Source organism: Curcuma longa, chromosome 10 (assembly GCF_044706935.1).
Source record: "Curcuma longa cultivar G26 ecotype Majalengka, Jawa Barat chromosome 10, ITB_CL_G26_1.1, whole genome shotgun sequence".
In the NCBI taxonomy this organism is placed as follows: domain Eukaryota; kingdom Viridiplantae; phylum Streptophyta; class Magnoliopsida; order Zingiberales; family Zingiberaceae; genus Curcuma; species Curcuma longa.
Genome location: NC_133870.1, coordinates 1,732,771 through 1,748,315, shown reverse-complemented (window position 1 = coordinate 1,748,315; position 15,545 = coordinate 1,732,771). Strand labels below are relative to the sequence as shown.

Sequence of the window (15,545 nt, the reverse complement as noted above, 5' to 3'; positions counted from 1 at the left end):
TAATTGTTTTACACAAATAGTATGATTTTTTAATTCAATAAAGTATTTATTTTTCATTTTTATCTTATTTAAATGATTTGAGTTATATCTAAAACTTATATATGGTAAAGATTATCATATTTGATTGTAAAATATCATTTAATGTTGCAAAGCTAATCAAATGTTATTAATAATTGAAATGACCTTAATTAAAGATTACCATATAAATTAAAAAATAAAGATTCATCGATATTATTCAATTTTGATATTTATGACATTGAAGAGATTTTGAAAATCGTGAAAAGATTAGTGCTCTTGATACTTTCCATCTTTTACAATATTAATTAAAAATTCATCTTAAAATTTAAATGATATTGATATCGTTAGACTTAATTTGTGCAACACTCCATGATTTAAGTTACACAAAATAAATATTACCACCTTTGAAATACCACATATTCCAAAGTTTCAAGGTCCTGCCTTAAATTATATTTAATGTCATCAATAAAATTACCATCTTTTTCGATTTAAACTTTTCAAATTCCTCTTCAATACACTCTATAAATTAAGACTGTAATATCTTTACTCACTCACTTTAGATTGAAATAAAAAAATGGCTCCTCTGTTTAATCTTATCCGAGAGGTTAACCGTTCGAAAATGCAGTGGGCGTTGAAACTCCGATTAGTTCGTTGTTACGATCTACCTGCATATAGAAACAATGGAGATTTTAACTTGGAGTGTGTCTTTCGTGATAAAGAGGTTGTATATATATTTTTTACGTATATATTTGATTATTGTTCAAAAATATAAATATTTACTTTTTCTAAATATTTATAGGTACATGGAACAATAAAACGTCCGATCATGGAGAAAATGAAATCCATTCTATTAGAAGGTCATATATTTGCCATAAAAAAATATCATTGTTGCAGAGAATCGAATGAAGTATAAGACAACAACAAACAAATACAAGATCAATTTTATTGCAAAAACTCATGTATGTGAAATTTTTGATGATACATTTCCATCGATGATGTATGAATTCAAGTCTTTTAGTGAACTGAAGGAGACAGATTCTGTTAATTAGAACAAACTTTTTGGTAAGTTAATTTATTTTTTTATTTCATGATTAATTGATCAAACATTTTATCTTATAGCTTAAATTTTTTTTTGAGATGTCATTGACAAAATGGTTGCACGAGAATCGCCTCAAAGTAAAGAATTTGGTGGCCGCCTTACAAAACTTCTTGATTTTATCTTAGAAGATTTGGAGTAAGTATTGTTTTATTATTCTTTTAATTTATGGGAAAGACTTTGTCAATGACATTATGACATATTACATCTAATATTTTAATATTTTTTAATAATAAATTATTTTACTATTTTCAGGAACAATAAGATATCATATACTTTGTGAGGAGACTTTGTCAATGACATCATGACATACATGTAAAAAATAGATGAAGAACCGTTGTTATCGTTCTACAAATGTGTCGAGCAAAAAAAAAAAATAGTTGTTATCATTGTTATTTATATTTTAATTATTTATTCAAACGCTCATACTTACTAATTTTAATTATTAATTATATAAAAAAAATATCCCGTGCATTGCACGGGTAAAATACTAGTATAGAAAACAATAAAGTCATCAATAGGTTTCTTTTAAAAAATTAGAAAAATTGACTCGTTAGGTATTTTTGAACCTGTTTTAGTCAAATTTAAATTAAATTCCAGAACTAGAAACGGACAAAATCAATAATTTGCTTTTAAATGATAATTTTAATTTCAAATGGTCCAATAAATACTTTCAGTCACCTATATCACGTGCATCCATCGTGACCACCATTTGATTCTGATTCTCTCCTCCTTCCCTCTTCCTTTGCCGCTGTCTCCCCTTTGTTTTTCCTCCTCGCCTCGTTCCGTCTGCGTCGGCCGAACTCTTCCGCGTCGCCAAACCTGCATTTATCTCCTCAGCGGTCGCCCAGGCCTTACTTTTTTTTCTGTTCGCATGTGCTCGACGCTGAGACCCGCCCACTGCTTTGTCTGTGCGTTAGGCATGCCAACCTCCTCTCGCCCTCTTTCCCGCATTCACTCGAGCACCTTCCTTGCCCCTGTTCGGCTCCCATCCCATTCCATGCCTGCCCCGCCGACTCATCCACCACTCCCCTCCATTTATGCCTCCATCCGTCCGCCCAACTCAGGCCTACTGTCGTTTCCAGGTCGTCGTCGATGCCGGTCTATCGGATTCCTAGCCTCCGGATCCTTTTCTACCTCTGCTTCCCTCTCTTTGTCTCCTTCCGCTTCTTCCGATGCTTCACCTACCCGCCGGAGAGCGCCAACCCCTCGACCCCTTCCACGCCCCAGGCCACGCCGGCGGCTGAGCGGACTACTAAGAAGCTTCGGAAGCCATACACCATCACCAAGTCCAGGGACAGGTGGACGGCCGAAGAGCACGAGAGGTTTCTCGATGCCCTCTTCCTGTAATTTTCCTCTTCCATCGCCAATTATTGCCATGATTGAGCTTAGTTTTCTTTGTTCTGAAAATTAATTTCACGAACATCTTCTATGTCTCGTGATCCTGGATGGTAAGGCGGTAAACACGTTGTTTAATTTGGTAGTAAAAGAAAGTTGGAATTTATACAAAAGTTGAAGATCACACATGCATATGGTAGTTGTGTGAGAATTTATTAATGTAATCAATCCATCAAAAGCACTTTCATCTCCTACATAAACATTCAGAAAGCTACATCTTCACGTCTTCCTTATTAATATAATATTTAAATTACTTCAGGGTTAATTAATCAATATACCACAACCTTTGCACCTTACTTCAAATTGATCATAACATTTAAATTTTTTATATCTAGCACAGCATATTCTTTTTGCTCCAAATACAACACACACTTAAGTTTTCATCTTCTAATTTTTATTTCACCCCAAGGATTTGATAAATTAAACTCACCCCAAAGGTTGCAAAATTGTAGTAGTTTGTTCCTTAAGCTAAACACCATTTGGTAAACAATGTTTTTTTTTATATTTTGCCCCTATAATTTACTTTGTTTTCAAAATGCTTCTAGAATTTTAAAATGATCAAATTTCCTTGCTATACTTTTTAACTCATATCTTTTTAGCCCTTGATTATTAAGACCATCACGTTATTGACGAGCAAATGACATGACATAATTACCAAGATAGTGTTCAATCAGATAATAAATTAACAATGTTAATGACTAATAGAGAATAAAACTTACTTGCAACCCAAATTGAAAATTCGGATTGAATTGACTCTATTTTTTTCCAAACAAAGTCTCCAACATATAATAAATTATATCTCATATGGATCTAATTTCTGTCTTTATATAAAAAGCAAAAATACTCAACATAAACAAATTTTCTATATATCAACTTATTTGTGGCATTCTACAACTATATTACATATCATATACAGTTAAATATAGTTTAATTAGCTCATTATGATGTTATATCGTATATGTGATAATCTGTTTTAATTTTTGAATAACATATAAATTCTGAATCCTTAGCTGAATTATCTAATTACAGAATTTAAATTTTGAATTCTCTTGCTTATAGCTGATCGTCCTATTACAATCTCTTAGATATTTCAATAGAATAAAATAAAATATTGTTAGAATGTTAATGGTTTAGTTGAGGGGAGTGAATAGCCGACGACTTTTGGAAATCATGTATGATACAAAACTCAAATAAAATGATTAGTAGTAAGTGTATGTATGTGATTTATCAAAGGGATAATAATACAACAAAAATATATACTAAAGGAAATTACAATGCTAGAAAGATGATATAACATATTAATTATGCTAATTCCTAATAGCAGGCAAAAAAACTCATATGTCTAACTAATTTCTTTTTCGAGACAAAGCATATAATATATCATATCCAATTTTCTATTTTTATATAAAAACAAAACAAAAAACTCAATGCAAGCTAATTTTCTATTTTAAAAATTATTTGTGACTTATTCTATAACTATATTGCATATACTATATAATCAAAATTATTTGTCATGATGACATACCATTATAAAGGGAAAATGCCTAAATGTTTCATATCTAAAGGGAATGCATGAGTTTTGAGATATTAAATGCTTACCACAGGTTTGGTCGTGATTGGAAGAAAATTGAAGATTTTGTTGGCACAAAAACTACAATTCAGGTGCAATTTTTTCCATACTTTTTGAATCTGCTGCTTTTAGTCTCATGCAACCTTAAATTCTGTAATAAGATTTATATTACTTGAACATATCTTTTATAACTGGGAAGTTTGTTGCGTAGCTAACATCCTCCAACTCAAACTCATGGATATTGAATTCTCCCCTGTACTACCAAGAAGGAAAACATTAAATCATGTTTTTGGAGTTCCTGAAAATTCTGTTTATTCCTAAAAATCATGTTTTTTTGTTGGAGATAATAGCTTTACTTTGTGCACTTATTTTGTCTTCTATCTTTATTCTTTTGTTAGCTTTGCCCAGAATTTTTTTGGCTCGAAGGAGTGTGTTGTTAATTTATATCCAAGAAGCAAATGTGTTTTCATTTTTTCCCTCTTCCTTCAAATTTTAAGGATTCTGTTTATCAATTGATTTTTTTTCAAAATTATTTAGTCATGAGTAAGATGTATTTGGTCAATGATGGAAAGGTTGGTATTTGCAAATTTGTTTTGAACTAATTAACTTTGTTGCATCAAACTGCATAATTTGGTCTTATTTAGTTCTTCATTGTTCTTAATATGTTTTCAGATTCGCAGTCATGCACAAAAGTACTTCCTTAAGGTACAGAAGATTGGGTTAGCTGCCCACGTGCCACCTCCACATCCTAAACGCAAAATGCCTCATTCAAACCAACGGAACACCTCTTACAATGGTTTGTATTTCAACATATATAAAAAAGTATGTTATTTTGTTTCTATTCTGTTGGCCTTGTATCAATTTTAACATATGTTGGTAGATATAGTACCGTTGCAATCATCCGTTGCTTGTCCTTCTTCATCTTCTGATATTCTAGCTGCACGCACTCTCTGGGACAATACCTCCCACAATATAAATTACTCATCCAACGAAGCAAGCTCCTTACCTGCTTGCTATACCCTTCGCCCTGATATCGAAGGTATTACTCATATTCCTATTAGGAGAAACATGCTTGAAGTTATTCAGTAATAATTTCTTTTATCAACTTGGTAATGTAGGTGCCAATGGACTACTAAGCAAAACTAGCATCTACAACCAAAATACTAATTGGAGTGGAAATTTAAGTGGATATTGGCTAACTGAGAGTGCAACATCGCAAAGAGACCCACATCCTTCACAATCAGGTATGTTTTTTCAGTTTCTACAAGTACTTGTAAGTCTCAATAGATTCATACCATATTTTGAATTAAGGGTATCAACTTCTCTGGAAAATGTATGTGATAACTGATTTTACATGCCACTCTCATGGTTGTTCACAAGCAAAATTCTAATAAATAGTTTTAACCAATTTCATTATATATGCTGTAAAATATCATGCTTGTCAAGTTCAATATACCTAATAAATAGTCCATTATGTACCTAAAACATCATCCATTATAACGGCTACATTAACAACTCTAAATATAAAGGGCAATTTTATATCATTCATTTAAATTTATTGATGAGCTTTTACGGTGTTAACACAAAAAGATGTGTACTTCTCCATTTAGCTTTACATTTCGTTTTGTAATATGTAGTTACTGCTCTCAAGTTATAAACTGATAGATTAAACAATGGCTTAATTGATAATACTTAGTATTGATAACCTTTTGTTGAAAATATGAGAATGTAAATATATTATAAATGGAAGAACATATTTATGCTGTTAGATCCGATGGAATCCTTATATATCTCCAAAACGGTATGATATTGTCCACTTTGGGCCCACGCCCTCATGGTTTTGTTTTTGGGCTTTATCCAAAAGACCTCATACCAATATAGATATCTCCATCTTATAATCCCAAGATTTTTTCCATGTATTTCTAATGTGGAACTTTGATTGTATCCCAACATATGCATCCTGTATGCATTGATATGTAATTATAAGAAATGATTGGCAAATTCAGAAAAGTAGACACCCTTTCCCTCTAACCTTTTTTTTTGTTGTGACAAATTAAAAGTCTATTAAAACTGATGGCTCTCTGGTTTACATCAGGTTACTTATGCATAATCTATTCAATTCCCCATTTCTTACAGCGTAGTTAAAAGATTAGCCACTCAACTGAATAACTATGCTAGGACTTAATGAGAAGGCTGCTGCCTTGTGCATTTTATATAGCCTCTAAGCTTTACTCTATCATCACTACTAGCCCATTACTGTGACCTATCTTCTTGAAAAGGAAGGAGATTGTTTTGGTGTGGGCTTTCCAAATCTTAACAGGAACTGACATATCCAAATCTTAACCTGTGAACCTAACTGAATCAAACCATTTCTACATGTCAGCCAAAGTAAGGTTCGGACTGGGACTTTGACTCTATTAATTCAAAGAATGCTTCTTTCCTGCATATGTAGGTTGAGCAACAATACAAGAAGGGCCGAGAGTAACGACAGGCTCTCCCGCAACTGAGCCAGCTACTTATAATTCACAGAATTAATGGAAGATTAATCTCTCTCTCGGAAGGGCACTTGTAAATGTATCCTGTCCTTACTATATATATAAGAAGTGCCAGTAGCGTACATGAAAGGAAAGACTGAAAAGAAGTTCCATGTACATTCAACGAGAACAAAAGCAGCCACTCTGAGAAAGCAACCAGAAGTTACTCTAATGGAAACTGCTGCGGCAACTTCTCATTAACTTCAGGTGTGTAGCCGATAAATACGGGACTATTAAATCAACAGCTGCAGGCTTTACACCTTATTGTATTAGAAGTAGCTCCACCTTAGGAGCGGGAGAGGAAGAAGACAAGGTGTGACAGTGAGAGAGCCAAATCTTTACATTTGGAGGCTCGACTGACAAGGATAGAGTATTATAGGCTCGACTGAAAGGACAGACTAACAGGAGCTACTGCTAGTGGGTATGATTGAATCCAGATTGAGTCCTGTTCAAATCCAAAGCAAATCCAGCTCAATTTCCGCCTAATACAATCCTCAGCTGGCTAATATTACTCTAAATTAAACCTAGATTGGATCCAAGTACTACTAAATCTGCATTTAAGCTTGTTGGTTCATCTTTAATAATTTCTATTAGTAAACCCTGATCAACTATCGCATCCTGTAATAACCTCTATTTGGACCTAGAAATATAACAAAGATGACAGAGATGGGAGGTGGGCTGGGCATGGGGCTGGTACTGAAGTACAACAACAGTGTTGCCAGTGAGAGCATCCTATAGGAATGGTCACAGGTCACCTCTCTGGGCTGTTCGTTGCGCAAAAGGAGTTGGGGTTATTGCTGCTCATATGTTGGATGCAAGGGAGATGTCTAGCTAGGCCTCAAAGTTGATTGAGAGTGCAAAGTAGGATGGAGAAAATCAGCAGCAGCAGGAAGACAAGGTGGAAGCTAGTGCCAAAGAGTTGTTTGAATTTAAAAATTCAGTTTTGATACCACGAGATACAGCAACAGTATTCAAGACTCAACAATTCACCAAAATACAAATTTTACTAATTGAGAGATGACTGGGGGGATCTTCCAACACTTGGAAAGAAATAAACCTATATCCAAAGTATTTAATCAAACTTAAAAGTAAACTAAAAGAAACTTGGAAAAAAGATAATACTGATGCTAACATGACTCAATAAATTTGGAACTAACTGTCCCATTCTCTGAATAGCTTATTCCTCGAATTTAGAATATAAATTTATCTACTTTTTTTTGACATGCTTAAAATAAAAACTTTATGAAATTCAAAACTTCTTAATTTAAAATTAGCAAATTTAAAATTTCCACAGTCCCTTTTGAATATGGTGTTCATTTAATCATTATCTAACTTGCAGTTGTACCAGATTTTGCACAAGTGTATAGTTTCATCGGAAGTATGTTTGATCCAGATGTTATATGGAGCGTGGAACTATTTTTAGAAAAGATACAAGACATGGATCCAATGACTGCCAAGATTGTAAGTTTTTTAGAAATCGACAAACTTTTTTATGGACACTTTTCCTTGAACATCTTAATCCTCCTGTAAATGAAATGTGAAGAGTCCATATTATTAATTTCTTTTCATTTAGAACCTTATTATGACCTATTTGAGGAAAACAAGTTCTAGATCATTCTCATTCTTTACTGACTAAAATCCTTCTTGTGGCAGTTATAACATATTTGTTAGTAAATTTTAGTATCTGCATAGGTATTCTGCTGGGTAGATTAACACATCATACCTGAAATCTCAGCCTGTGTTTCCACCCTAAAGCAATAAACTTTGTCGTTTGAAGTATTAATATCAGGGTCTCCAGCTCTCGCATGGAAACAGAGAGAGTGCACATGAAGAAAACCCACATCAGTAGGATTACATTTTTAGAAAAAACATAAATTTTTTTAAAAAACCAAATTGCAAGGGTACCTCAATCCTCCAAAAAAGGCTTACCTTAATCTTGGTTCATTTAAGTTAATGTGAAAATGAAACAAGATGGCCTACCATCAATGTGTACGTGCAGAGAATTGGTGAAAGTAGGTGCAAAGTAGGTGGGTTATGTAAGACAATTTGTTACATGTACTTGTGAAAACATTGCAAACTATCCTGCTTTTACAGACTCTGACGCATATGTCTAAATTATAGAACCAGTAAATGAGTTTGTATTGCTTTATTATGCTTAGCTTAAGTAATTTTCTTTTGAAAACTTTGCAGATTGTGATGGTAATGAGGAATGTTACTGTAAACCTATCCAATCCTTGTCATGAGTCTCTTGTGAGTATATTTTATTTTTCACATTGCGGCATTTGAGCATTATTTATAATTTGGAACTTTATCTGAATTATATAACTTTATAATGAAAGCTTCCCCAGAAAAGTGTTTCAATAGTATTATAGGCAAATCGTGGAATGAAATTTCCACATGCAGTCACATTCCAGAAATGTTAACTGCCAAATATAAAAATTTTAGTACCAAAAATCTGGGATACAAGATGAACAAAAATAGAGGTAGGTTGAAGAAATATGGTTGACAAATCTGTGGCATAAAATAGTTTAGAGGTAACTATAATAAATTTTTAGATACAGGTAGGTCCTAGGAATGTATACTTCAATGATGATTGATTTTCCAACCCATATAGAAGGATGGTTGAATAATATTTTGGTTACACAAGTGTTTCAGTAATATCGAAGATACTTAACTGAGACTGTATATGGATATTGAAGTTGCTTGCTCAGGTTTAAATTTCATCTCTGACATTTCAATACAATGCTTGCTGAAATATTGTGTATTCATGGTATTTCTCCTTACTTATATTCAGTAGATTCAATTCCACATGTATAATCTGCCTATCTTTCAAGTTTACGAACATAATGTTCAATGCTTGTCTACCATGCATAATTGTTTTTTTTTGAGGCTACCCCATTGTGCCCCATTTATGGGGCAGGAATGTTATAAAAAAACATATATGCTACATGCGGGGAGGGGTAGGGCCTGGCCCCACTCGCCCCAGATGAGATTAAATTTATAGTGGTTCAACCTATATTCTTAATTTAGATTTTCTTTTTCCCTGCCTCAAACCTAATCTGCACAAAGCTTAGTGGGGAGAGGATGGAAAAGAAGAGTTCATCCACAACTCACCCCGCTAGCAAGACCTTGTTTCTTATATAAGTTGGGAATAGAGAGGTAAAAAGTCCGACTAGTCCAAAATGCTCATTAAACCACTTGCATAATGGGGTCTAGCGTATACATGGTGGTGAGACAAGGCTTCACTTGCACTAGAGCTATAATGTTTTTAGAGATATGCACAATAAAATTTTGAAGATCAAAGAACTTGTTGAGAGGATCGAGGAAATCTTGGGGTTTAAGGAGCACGTGAGATGACATTTTGTTTATATTTCTCCAATAGTGATGAGATTTATATTTCTCCAATAGAGTAGTCTAGGGAGGTTGAGAAGTAATTCTACACTATTTGTGTATGACTTTCCTAGGTATGTCTATATTTTGTTCTCACATCATATGTACTTACATTCTCTCGAATAGACATGTGCCTAGGATGAACCATACTATATTCCTATTTATCTTTTTATATATCCTAGTTTTTATCATCTTGTTAGTTGTAGGAGGTTATCATTGGTAGCACAACAAATGTTTATTATCTTGCTTCTGTCTCAAGAGATGTAGAGTCTATTGTATTGTGAAAGGATCATCATCTAGGTAAGATGTGCATGAATGAATATTACTAAAATTTTCCCTTTGTATGTTATTCGTAAGATATTAGGGCATGTTTGGTAAGGGGTAATCAGGCTTGTAATGTAATTAGTATTACATTACAAGATGATTTACTTTGTTTGGTAACATTTTAGAGATGTAATGTAATGTAATTGCATTACAAAAAAAGAGCCAAGATCTGTAATCTCGATTACATAGGAAATAGTGCAGAATCTGATTACATTACGGATTCTATTTTTATCGTACCAAATATACCCTTTCGCACTTTCGCAGATCGCATTCTTCTCCATCCATCTTCGTCGATTCCCGTGCTCCGTCGTCCTCTGCGATCGATCTCCAACCCATTGCCAGACCTCCTCCTACTGCACTTTCCTTCATGAAGCTGGCCGCCGGCAGCCGGCAGCGTAGTCCTGTACGTCTCCGTCGGCGTCGCCGTCTATGCGGCGAGGCACAAGAGCTTCGAAGGTCGCACCACTGGCTCCCTCGTTGTCGACGACCTCTACTTCACCGTCGTCAGCCTCTGGTCGTCAGTCTCTGCACCATCGGCTACGGCGACCTTGTGCCGGGCATGCGGGCCGCCAAGCTATTCGCCTACGCTTTCGTCCTCGTCGGCTTCGGCTTCATCGACGTTGTGCTCGACGGTCTGCTTGCGCACGCGCTGGACTGGCAGGAGGAGGCGCTGCTCGTGACGGTCGATGCCGGCAGCCACCACGCACTCGCCGCGCGCTGTTCTTGGTAGACGTGCGGAAGCGGCGGATGCGGGTGTGGTTCAAGGTTGCGCTCGCGCTGGTGGTGGTGGTCGCTTGCATCGCCTTCGGGGCGGCGGCGCACGCGCTGGAGGGCCTGTGCTGGGTCGACAACTTCTACCTTGCGGTGGCGTCGGTGACGACGGTGGGGTACAGGGAGGAAGGGTATTATTGGTATTTTATAATAATAAAAATTATATTCCTTATTGAAAATAATGGACACTAAACACTGTAATGTAATTATCCTTGTAATCAAAGATTACATGCATTCCTTCAACCAAACATAGTAATGTAATCTTGATTACATTATATTACATTGCAAACTTGATTACATTACGTCCTACCAAACGTAGTCTTAATGTGTTGACTGAAACAGTTAGCTTAGCACTTGTAGTAGTAGCTTTGCCCACTTCACCACTCAAAGTACTTAAGTTTCTTATCCAAGGCATGGAAAGTTATCCTTTATAGGTACTTTTTTATAAATGAGGAACATGTTATCTAAAAATGAATGCTCTTCTTTGCTCCACCATTAGAGCTTGTTTATCTATGGAGAAAGAGATGGAGGGTAGACTTACCTAAGGGAATAGAAGGGGAGCGAAGGGGAAAGATGAAAATAAATTATTTAAACATAACATTGTTTACTTTGTTTACGGAGTTGAGGAAGGGAAAGGGTTAGGAATTGTTATCAAAATAACTTAAGAAATCTTATTCTAATTACAAGATATAAGACCCTATTTATAATTAGGAGTTTAGGACCTATTATAGGAAAAGTTTATAAAAAATAACAAATATTTATAACCAATACTCCCCCTCAAGTTGGAGCATAGATATTACTCATGCTCAACTTGTTACAAAGATAATCAACTCGGATCCCATTTAAAACTTTTGTGAAGATGTTTCCCAATTGTTCTCTAGTTTTTACATATTCTGTAGTGATCAAGCCTTGTTGAATTTTCTCACTAATAAAATGACAATCAATTTCAATGTGCTTAGTTCGCTCATGGAACACGGGATTCGATGCAATGTGAATAACAGCTTGATTATCACACCATCGTTTTATTGGTATTGAAATTTTGAGTCCTACTTCAGTTAACAGTTGATATATCCACATTATTTCACATACAGACTGTGCCATAGCCCTGTATTCTGATTCTGCATTGGATCACGACACAACCTGACTAAATTTGCCAAACCAAGCACCTCGTCAGCAGCCTCGGCCTCAGCAGTATGGATCCTCCTCAACATCCATATCAACTGGTGCTGCAGCCTGAAGAGGAAGTGCACCTGGTGCTAGCCCATCGACCCCGTCTAACCTCCCCATACCGTGAAGTGATCTTGGATTTCGAGAAGGCTCGAAGTCCAAGTCTAGAATATTTTTTGGTCATCTTTTCAACTTTGCCCCTAGTGACATCGATACCTAAGGACTCCAACCAACCGGTAAGAATGTGGCCATATGGCATGTGAACTTTACCATTGACCGATGAGGTATGGTGGATGATCGAAGCAAAAATGTCAGCGGCGATATCAATATCAAGCCGTTGAAAAAGGGCATGGATCATAAACAGGTGAGGAGGTCGAATCACAGCCAATGCCCGAGTAGTAATGGGTAAAATGCAATTGACTACGATCTTAAATAAGATGTAATCAATGGCGGACATCCGAAGAGAGCCCGGAAAGCGGTGATACCGCCATCCGTCCATCGGGACGTGGACGATGAAGGAGTTGCTGATGCATCAGCTCAATAGTAATCTGATCAAATGGTGGAGGTAGGATCTCGGCAATACTGGAAAGCATACAAAATCAGACTGTGCCGGGCGACAACCAAGATAATCAGCGAGAATCCTATGGTTGAAATCAATATTGGTCTTAGCTACACGGGTCCGATAATTAACACCGTCGGTGGTGTGAAGATTATTATAGAATTCAGCGAGGCGATCAACATTGACCGCTCGCTCACAGTATACCACAGATGACAATTGATAATGCTTGATAATCTGATAGATGGAAAAACAATTATCGTAGACAAATTGAAGATCCACTGCCCGTAGAGGGATCAATTGAAAAGATGTTTTTGCAAAAGCTTCTTGGAGGGCGGCATTTGGAAACCTAGAATCTGTAGGAGGTTGTGGTCTAGGTAAAGGTCGGGTAGAAGATGGGGAAGATTGGGAAGTACCCTCACCCGAGGGGTTACCCTTGCTCTTCTTATAGCATTTATCTAACTCGGGAGAAGTTACCTCTTCATCATCCGAAGATGATGAAGCCGCGGTTGAGCTTGATTCATCCGAGCTTTCGGAGTCGGAGTGTTCTAACGCCATTAGAGCCACGTTCCTCGTGCTCTTTTCTTCCTTCTCCTCCTCCGATGAGCTTGACGAAGTCTCATCCCAAGTTGCCTTCAATGCCTTCTTCTTCTTGGCCTTCTCCTCCTTCTTCTTGAGCTTGGGACACTCGCTCCGGTAGTGTCCCTTCTTGTCACACTCATAACAAGTAACTTTAGATAAATCAGAATTATTTTCAAATGTTTTACCTTTACCCTTGTATCGTCGACTTCTCCTCATCATCCTTCTCACGAAGTTGGCCATCTCGCTAGATGATGAGTCACTTTCGTTTTCGGACTCGGAAGATGAAGAGACTTCCTTCTTCTTGTCCTTCTTCTTCTTCTTGGCATCCTTGCTCTTTTCTCCTGCAACAAGAGCAATACCTTTCTCCTTTTGACCTTTGTTAGCGAGTTCATGTAACTCCATTTCACAAAAAAATTCATCTAATTTAACCAATGAAAGATCCTTGGATACTTTGTAGGCATCCACCATGGATGACCACAAAGCATTCCTAGGAAAAGATTTGAGAACATACCTTACGAGGTCGCGGTTTTCGACCTTCTCGTCGACGGTGTGCAACCCGTTGAGAATCTCCTTGAACCGACTATGTAGCTCACTTACCGTTTCACTCTCCTTCATTGAGAGGTTTTGAAGTTGGTTCAAGAACAAATCCCTCTTCGCGATCCGGGAGTCTCGAGTCCCCTCGTGAAGCTCGATGAGCTTGTTCCACAAATCCTTCGCGCTTGAGAATGGACCAACCTTGATGAGTTGGTCTTTGTTGATGCCGCATTGTAGAGTCACCACGGCCTTGGCATCGGCTTGTCCCTTGCGCGTTTGTTCCGCGGACCATCTCGAAGAGTCGAGTTCCTTACCTTCCTCGTCTCTTGGTGGAGTGAAGCCTTCTTTGACCGAGAACCACATGGAGATGTCGGTCTTGAGATAATACTCCATGCGGCTCCTCCAATATTGAAAGTCGGCTCCATCGAAGAATGGTGGACGGTTTGTGCTGAATCCTTCCTTCATGGCCATCTTACTTACTCTTTAGGGTTGGAATCCTTTACAAAGAGCCCAAGCTCTGATACCACTTGTTAAGGATCGTGAGACGGCTAGAGGGGGGGTGATTAGCCCAAATCGAATTTCTCCTACAAAATGTTAGTACGCAGCGGAAAATATAGAAAAAAAAGAAGAACAATGCAAACAAAAGGATTTACGAGGTTCGGGGATAACTTGCCCCTACTCCTCGGCGTGTCCGTGAGGTGGACGATCCCTTGATCTTCGGTAGATCACACCCCGGATGAAACCGGCTAAATGAAACTCCTTCTCGGTGGAGAGACCTCTCCACAACAATCTCAACAGATAGAGTTAAGCCCAGAGATTACAAGAAGAAAACAGAGGAGGCACATACAAAAGAAACTTACAGCACAGCCTCAATCAAACAACAAACAGCAAACCTTCCCGAGAGCACACCACACTTTGCACCACCTCAGGAAGAGAGCTTCAAGGAAGGCAATGAAACACAAGCGCAAGCCAGCACTAGCCAAGCAGATTGATTCACAGTTTCGTTAACCCTCTCTTGCGTTCATCTTCTTCCTTTTAGCCTTGACATCCAACGGCCTCTGAGTCCACTGCACTGCCACTCGAGCTTACCAGCACCAAACCAGCTCTCAGCTCACTCACTGAGCAACTCCGTGCAGCTCAGAGATCCGCCGTTGTCTTTTACCTGGGAACGAAGCTCGACCAACTGAACCAATGCAAAAGCCAAGCTTGACCCTTCTTATCGTAGTTCAAATTCAAACGGAACCTGCAAGCTTCACAGAGCATTAGCAAAGCACAATCAGAAATAATCAGAAGTCAGAGCAGACGATCAGAAATGGCTTAATCGATCAAGTGATCGATTAAGTGTCGTAACTTTCTCACCGTGGGAACGATCAACTGATCGATTACCAAGGATCTTAATCGATCAGCTGATCGATTAAGGATGGTAATCGATCAGGTGATCGATTACCGAGCCTTGTAATCGATCACCTGATCGATTACAAGCACGATCAATCGTGTCTTCTCCCATTTCTCACAGAATGTTCCCTAATCGATCAATTGATCGATTAAACTCTAACTCTGAACACAGAATGTTCAGTAATCGATCAACTGATCGATCAATCACAG

The 15,545-nt window shown here is 37.2% G+C and overlaps 2 protein-coding genes and 1 pseudogene across 2 annotated transcripts; 2 read left to right on the top strand and 1 right to left on the bottom strand.

The window, feature by feature from the left end:
- Positions 1-2,209: 2,209 nt before the first annotated feature.
- LOC141836055 (protein REVEILLE 8-like) lies at positions 2,210-8,902 on the top strand. Its single transcript, XM_074723460.1, has 7 exons — positions 2,210-2,460; positions 4,117-4,174; positions 4,755-4,878; positions 4,963-5,121; positions 5,201-5,326; positions 7,956-8,077; positions 8,807-8,902. The coding sequence occupies exons 1-7, from the start codon at positions 2,210-2,212 to the stop codon at positions 8,900-8,902; spliced, it is 936 nt and encodes a 311-aa protein (XP_074579561.1).
- A 1,684-nt stretch (positions 8,903-10,586) lies between these two features.
- On the top strand, positions 10,587-11,447 carry LOC141836053 (two-pore potassium channel 3-like; annotated as a pseudogene).
- Positions 11,448-13,821: 2,374 nt separating this feature from the next.
- LOC141836052 (uncharacterized) lies at positions 13,822-14,411 on the bottom strand. Its single transcript, XM_074723459.1, has 2 exons — positions 13,918-14,411; positions 13,822-13,825 (listed from the first exon to the last, which is right to left on the bottom strand). Exons 1-2 carry the CDS (start codon positions 14,409-14,411, stop codon positions 13,822-13,824), a joined length of 498 nt encoding a protein of 165 aa, XP_074579560.1.
- Positions 14,412-15,545: the final 1,134 nt, after the last annotated feature.